The sequence below is a fragment of the Chiloscyllium plagiosum genome, chromosome 8 (assembly GCF_004010195.1).
Source record: "Chiloscyllium plagiosum isolate BGI_BamShark_2017 chromosome 8, ASM401019v2, whole genome shotgun sequence".
Lineage (NCBI taxonomy): Eukaryota > Metazoa > Chordata > Chondrichthyes > Orectolobiformes > Hemiscylliidae > Chiloscyllium > Chiloscyllium plagiosum.
This window is the reverse complement of record NC_057717.1, coordinates 90093188-90100631: the sequence shown is the minus strand read 5'-3', so window position 1 is coordinate 90100631 and position 7444 is coordinate 90093188. Positions and strand designations below refer to the sequence as shown.

The 7444-nt window shown below is 44.0% G+C and overlaps 1 protein-coding gene across 17 annotated transcripts in view; it reads left to right on the top strand.

The window, feature by feature from the left end:
- The window catches only part of LOC122552175 (adhesion G protein-coupled receptor L1-like), a 588240-nt gene that overhangs the window by 564961 nt on the left and 15835 nt on the right, over window positions 1-7444 (top strand). For 9 of the 17 annotated variants that reach the window (XM_043694723.1, XM_043694725.1, XM_043694720.1 and 6 more), the window contains one exon: window positions 4885-5052. In XM_043694723.1, coding sequence (XP_043550658.1) covers window positions 4885-5052 — 168 coding nt within the window. The remainder of the gene's footprint in view (window positions 1-4884; window positions 5053-7444) is intronic. The other 8 variants (XM_043694724.1, XM_043694735.1, XM_043694732.1 and 5 more) reach the window with 1 other exon arrangement.

Genomic DNA, 7444 nt, shown 5'->3' with positions numbered 1-7444 from the left:
AGGAGGAACTTCTTCACCCAGAGAGTGGTGGCTGTGTGGAATGCTCTGCCCCAGGGGGCAGTGGAGGCCCAGTCTCTGGATTCATTTAAGAAAGAGTTGGATAGAGCTCTCAAGGATAGTGGAATCAAGGGTTATGGAGATAAGGCAGGAACAGGATACTGATTAAGGATGATTAGCCATGATCATATTGAATGGTGTTGCAGGGTCGAAGGGCAGAATGGCCTATTGTCTATTGTCTATTTATTTCTTCATACCACCGGCTGCAGAGTGTCCGGGAACACAGAAGTTGAGCACTTCCATATTCCTCTGAGGAGCTTCATGCATGGCTTAAAACAAAGACATTTTTTATACTTTTCTTAAGTAAGGGTACAGGCCATGATCACATAGTATGTTCAAACAATTTCCAATTAATACACAATACTGTTTTCTTTGACAGTTACTTGGTCCAATGATATTTCCTGGGAACCAACTTTATTTTCCAACACTTAGGCCACCCTTATCTCACTAATGGAGCCATTGCACCTGGACCTGAAGGTCAGTTAGGATGGCTAGTAATGTCTTTTTTAGTAGAGGTATTTCTATGCTTTAAAGGGTGCATTGTCTGCTAATCTTTAGAGGGCATCAGTTTAAGGTTTGAAGGGAAAGAATAACATGGAACGTGAGAGGAAACCTTTTTACACAGAGGGTGGTACGGGTACATTTAAAAGGCATTGGGATAGGCAAGGTTTAGAAGGATATAGGCCAAGTGCAGGGAAATGGGGTTAGCTTAGATGGACATTTTGGGCAGCATGGACCAGTTTAGGCCAAAGAGCCTGTCTCCATATTGTAAGACACTATGGCTCTCAAGGCCAGCAAGCTGTCCAGCTGTCATGGTTCTTATAGGCACCAATGATAGAGGAAAAAAGGGATGAGGTCCGACAAGCAGAATTTGGGGAGTTAGGAGCCAAGTTAAAAAAGTAGGACCTCAGAGGTAGTAATCTCAGGATTGCTACCAGTGCCACGTGCTAGTCAGAGTAAAAGTGAAAGAATAAGTAGGATAAATGCATGTCTTGAGAGATGGTGCAGGAGGGAGGGTTTCAGATTTTTGAGACATTGGGACTGGTTTTGGGGGAGGTGGGACTACTACAAATTGGATGGTTGACATCTGGGCCAGACTGGAACCAATGTCCTGGGGTTACTTTTGCTAACACTGTTGGGGAGGGTTTAAACTAATGTGGCAGGGGGATCCGAACCAACTGATGAGGTTAGTAGACAGTAAGGAAGTAGTAACTAAAACCAGTAAGGAATTAGATGATGAAGTCAGCATGACTAAGGGAAAGAGTAGGCAGGAAGCAGATGATGAACTCAAAGGGACAGGTGGTCTGAAGTGCATTTGTTTTAATGCAAGAAATGTAATAGGTAAGGCAGATGAACTTAGGGCTTGGATTAGTACCTGGGAATATGACATTATTTCTATTACTGAGATTTGGTTGAGGGAAGGACATGGTTGGTAACTAAATATCCCACGATATCAATGCTTCAGGCAGGATAGAGAGGGAGGTAAAAGAGGTGGAGGAGTTGCATGACCGGCGCATTTGTTTTAATGCAAGCAATGTAATAGGTAAGGCAGATGAACTTAGGGCTTGGATTAGTACTGGGAATATGATATTATTGCTATTACTGAGACTTGTTTAAGAGAAGGGCATGATTGGTAACTAAATATCCCAGGATATCGATGCTTCAGGCAGGATAGAGAGGGAGGTAAAAGGGGTGGAGGAATTACATTACTGGTCAGAAAGGATATCACAGCTGTGCTGAAGGAGGGCACTATGGAGGACTCGAGCAGTGAGGCAATATGGGCATAGCTCAGAAATAGGAAGGATGTGGTAACAGGCCTCCCAACTGTGAGCACAAGATAGAGGTACAAATATGTAAACAGATTATAGATTATAGAAAGATGTAGCAGCAACAGGGTGGCGGTGATAGGAGTTCTTAATTTTCCCAACATTGACTGGGATTCACTTAGTGTTAGAGGTTTAGATGGAATAGAATTTGTGAGGGGCATCCAGGAATGTTTTCCAGAGCAGTATGTAAATAGTCCAACTTGGGAAGGGGCCATACTGGACCTGGTGTTGGGGAATGAGCCCAGCCAGGTGGTTGAAGTTTCAGTAGGGGATTACTTGGGAATAGTGATCACAATTCTTAAGTTTTAGAATACACATGGACAAAGATGAAGTGGTCCTAAAGGAAGAGTGCTAAATTGTGGGAAGGCCAACTATAGCAAAATTTGGCAGGGGAATATGGATTGGGAGCAGCTGTTTGAAGGTAAATCCACATTTGATATGTGGGAGGCTTTTAAACAGAGGTTGATTAGAGTGCAGGGCAGACATATCCCTGTGAAAATGAGGGATAGAAATGGCAAGATTAGGGATGACAGATGTAATTGTAAGACTAGCTAAAAGGAAAAAGGAAGCATACATAAGGTCTAGGAAATTGAAAACAGACAAAGCTTTGGAAGAGTATCGGGAATGCAGGACAAATCTGAAACAAAGAATTAAGAGGGCTAAAATGGGTCACAAAATATCTTTAGCAAACAGGGTTAAGGAAAATCCCAAAGCCTTTTATTCGTATATAAGGAGCAAGAGGGTAAATTAGAGAAAGGGTTGGCCCACTCAAGGACAAAGGGGGAAAGTTATGCGTGGAGTCAGAGAAAATGGGTGAGACTCTTAATGAGTACATTACATCGGTATTCATTGAGGAAAGGGACATGACCAATGTTGAAGTTAGGGATAGATGTTTGATTACTCTAGGTCAGGTGGGCATAAGGAAGGAGGAAGTGTTGGGTATTCTAAAAGGCATTAAAGTGGACACGTCCCCAGGTCCGGATGGCATCTATCCCCGGTTACTGAGGGAAGCGAGAGAGGATACATCTGGGGCCTTAACAGATATCTTTGCAGCAACCTTGAAGACGGTTGAGTTCCCGAAGGACTGGAGAATTGTTAATTTTGTCCCTTTAGCAGGGATGATCCAGATAATTATAGACCACTGAGCCTGACATCAGTGGTAGGGAAGCTGCTGGAGAAGATACTGAGGGATTGGATCTATTCCCATTTGAAATAAAATGGGCTTATCAGTGATAGGCAACATGGTTTTGTGCAGGAAAGGTCATATCTTGCAACTTAATAGAATTCATTGAAGAACTGACAATGTTGATTGATGAGGGAAGGACTGTAGATGTTATATACATTGACTTCAGTAAGGAGTTTGATAAGGTTCTCCATGGTAAGCTGAATGGAGAAAATGAAGTTGCATGGCATCCAGGGTGTACTAGCTAGATGGACAGAAAATTGGCTGGAGACAGAGAGGTAGTAGTGGAAGGGACTTTCTCAAAATGCAGAACTGTGACCAGTGGTGATATAAATAAATGAGTTGGAGGAAGCTATCAGTAGTCTAATTAGCAAGTTTGCAGGTGACACTAAGATTAGTGGAGTAGCAGATAGTGAAGGGGACGGTCAGAGAATGTACCAGAATATGGATAGATTGGAGAGTTGGACAGATAAATGGCAGGTGGAGTTCAATCCAGCCAAGTGCGATGTGATGCATTGTGGAAGATCCAAATCAAGAGCGAACTATACAGTAAATGAAAAAGCCCTGGGGAAAATTGATTGACAGAGCGATCTGGGTGTTCAGGGCCATTTACCCTGAAGGTGGCAACGCAAATGAATAGAGTGGTCAAGAAGGCATACTGCACGCTTTCTTCATTGGATGGGGTATTGAATACAAGGCTTGGCAGGTCATGTTACAATTGTATAGGACTTTGGTTCAGCCAAAGTTTGAAATACTGTGTACAGTTCTGGTCACCAAATTACCAAAACGATGTGGATGCTTTGGAGAGGGTGCAGAGGAGGTTCTGCAGGATGTCACGTGATATGGAGGGTGTTAGGTATGAAGAGAGGTTGAGTAGATTAGGATTATTTTCATTAGAAAGATGGAGGTTAAGGGCATCCTGATTGCGGTCTACAAAATCATGAAGTGTATAGACAGGGTGGATTGCAAGAAGCTTTATCCAGAGTGGAGGACTCAATTACTAGGAGTCACGAGTTCAAGGTGAGTGGGGAGAAGTTTAAGGGAGATACGCAGAAGGTGGTGGCTGCCTGGAACACGTTGTCAGCGGAGGTGATAGAGGCGGACACGGTAGCGTCATTTAAGATGGATCTTGACAGATACATGAATGGGCAGAGAACAAAAGGATACAGATCCTTAGAAAATAGGTGACAGGTTTAGTTAGAGGATCTGGATAGGCACAGGCTTGGAGGGCCAAAGAGCCTGTTCATGTGCTGTAATTTTCTTTGTTCTTTGTAGGCCCCAAAAGATATGCTAACAAGCCTCAAAGCAATTTTTATGTCAGTCTTTCATGGGATGTGGGCATCATTGGCAAGTACAGCATTTGTTACCCATCCCTAACTTCCCTTGGACTGAGTGAACTACTAGAACACTTCAGAGGGGAATTCAGAGTCAACCACATTGCTTTGGGTCTGGAGTTACATGTAGGCTAGATTAGTAAGGTTGGCACCTTCGCTAAAAGATATTAGTGAACGATTACTGAGAGCAAATTCCAGATTTTATTCATTGAATTTACATTCCACAAAGTGCCCCATAATCTGAAGGGTACATTCCACAAAGTGCCCCATAGTCTGAACCATGTCCCCATAGTCTGAAGGTTACTAGTTCAATGATATCATGGCTGGACCATCAAGTCTCCTCATCCCGCTCCAAGCTGCATCCAATCTCTGCTGGAATGAACTACTCTGATGGTACATGGGCCCACGTCATTGTGGGTTATCGCACAGTGTTTGCGAGCTGTCCTACCGTAACTTGTCTTTTCCTCCCTGCTTCTCTCCTCAGGTCCACAAGGAGTATAGTAAGTGCCTGCGGCACGCCCACTGCTGTAGCCGCCCCACTGCTGGGGTCTCCCACGGCAACCTGAAGACTTCCACCATCCGGAACAGCAGCCGGTACTACACTGGTACTCAGGTACAGAACGCTGCGGCGAGCAGGAGGATGGCTGAAAAGGTCATTTTTTGACAGGGTCATATAAAGTTGAATTGTGTTGTTGTCCGTTTTCTCAGACGATCGGTTCTTCAGCGAATTCAGCCTCTTGGCGTGTGGGAGATGGGATGGGTCATCCAACCAAATGCAAAGCATTTCATCATTGAGGAGCTGGGGGTGGCTGTGTATGTGTATGTGTGTGAGATTTGGCAGGTGTCTCTCCCCACCATTGACCTGCCCTTAACGCAGTAACTCCCATTCCAAAGTCATACAGCACAGATAGACCCTTTGGCCCAAACTACTTTATGCGAACCAAAATGTCCATCCACACTAACCCCATTTCCCTGCATTCAGTATATATTTTTCTAAACTGTTCCTATCCATGTATTTGTCCAAATGTCTTTTAAATGTTGTTAATGTACCCAGCTCAACCACTTCCACTGGCAGCTCATTCCATCTGCACACCAGCCTATGTGTAAAAAGGTCGCCTCTCATGTTCTCTTTTATGCTTTCCTCTCTAACCTTAAACTGATGTCTTCTAGTCCTTGATTCCCCAACCCTGGGGAAAAAACACTAAGTGTGTTCACCCTATCCATACCTCTCATGAATGTATAAACTTCTATAAGATTCCCCCCTCAGTCTCCTATGCTCCAAGGAAGAAAATTCCTAGCTTGTCCAACCTTTACCCTTTCACTTAGACCAATGAGTCCTGGCAACAGCCTTGTAAATTTCTTCTGAAGTCTTTCCAGTTTAACAACATCTTTGCTATAGCAAGGTGATCAAAACTGAACACAATACTCCAAATGCAGCCTCACCAACATCCTGTGCAACATAACTTCCCAATTTTTATACTCAACACCGACTGATGAAGGCCAGTCCAAAAGCCTTCTTCACTGCCCTGTCTGTGACTCCACTTTCAGAGAAGGGTGCAGCTGAACTTCAAGGTCCCTCTGTTCCACTACACTCCTTAAGGTTCTACCATTCACCATGAAATTCCTACCTTGATTTGACTTTCCAAAATGCAAGACCTCACAATAATCTATATTAAACTGCATTTGCCATTTCTCGGCCCACTTCTCAAGCTGATCAAGGTCCTACTGCAATTTCTAATAACCTTCCTCACTGTCTACAATACTGCCTATTTTAGTGTTATCTGCAAACCTACTAATAATAACCTGTACATTCTCATCCAACTCATTGATATAGATAACAAACAGTAATGGGCCAACACCAGCCCCTGAAGTATTCCACTAGTCACAGGCTTCCAGTCCGATAAACATCCTTCCACTAATACCCTCTACTTCCTACCATCAAACCAATTGTGTATTCAATTTGCCAGCCCTCCCTGGATTCCATGCAATCTAACCTTCCAGAGCAGCCTGTAGAACTTTATCAAAGGCCTTACTGAAATCCATATAGGCTTTGTCTACCAGCCTGCCTTCGTCAATCTTCCTGGTCGCATCATAATAGAACTCTTAACAAATTTGAGGCATGATCTCCCATGCACATGCCATGCTGACTATTCCTATTTAAAACACTGTTTTTCCAAATGCGTGCATATCATATCTCTCACATGAGGTGACAATTGTCCTCACCTCAGAAACTGTCCCCCCGAGTAATTATGGGAATCCCACTTCACAACTTGTTTCTGACATTGTCAACGGACCCTGACATCAACCTGTTTACATGTGCCCAACGTTAGCAGCATGATACGACATGTAAAGTGATTAAAACTTGATTCCTTTTAAACCAGTCAGTTTTATCCATAGTTTCAAAAACAGCTATCATTGTTGTTTGAATGGCAGGAGCCAAATATAGACTATTTCCAGAGATAATCCAACCATTGCTCTAAATTATTGTTGGGTCAATGATACATCCCTGCCTTGTTTCTGGATAGCCGGTGCAGCCTCAGGCCTGATGCATGGTTGTTGGTGTAGCCTCGGACTTTTTGTTAGGTGGATGGTACAGCCTCGGGCCTGTTGCTTGGTCAGTGCTGCAGTCTCAGGCCTGTTGCAACGTCGGTGCTGAAGCTTTGGCCTGTTGATGAATCGGTGCTGCAGCATGTAGTTCTTCTGCATCATTGGGCTGTTGCTAGATAGTTGTTGCTGGATCAATGCGGCAGCCTCAGGACAGCATAGATAGCCCTTATTCTGGATTAGTGGTGCTGAAAGAGGACAGCAGTTCAGGCAGCATCCGAGGAGCAGTAAAATCGACGCTTCGGACAAAAGCCCTTCATCAGGAATACAATGCGGCACCTCAGGACAGCATAGATAGCCCTTATTCTGGATTAGTGGTGCTGAAAGAGGACAGCAGTTCAGGCAGCATCCGAGGAGCAGTAAAATCGACGCTTCGGACAAAAGCCCTTCATCAGGAATAAAGGCAGAGAGCCTGAAGCATGGAGAGATAAGCTAGAGGA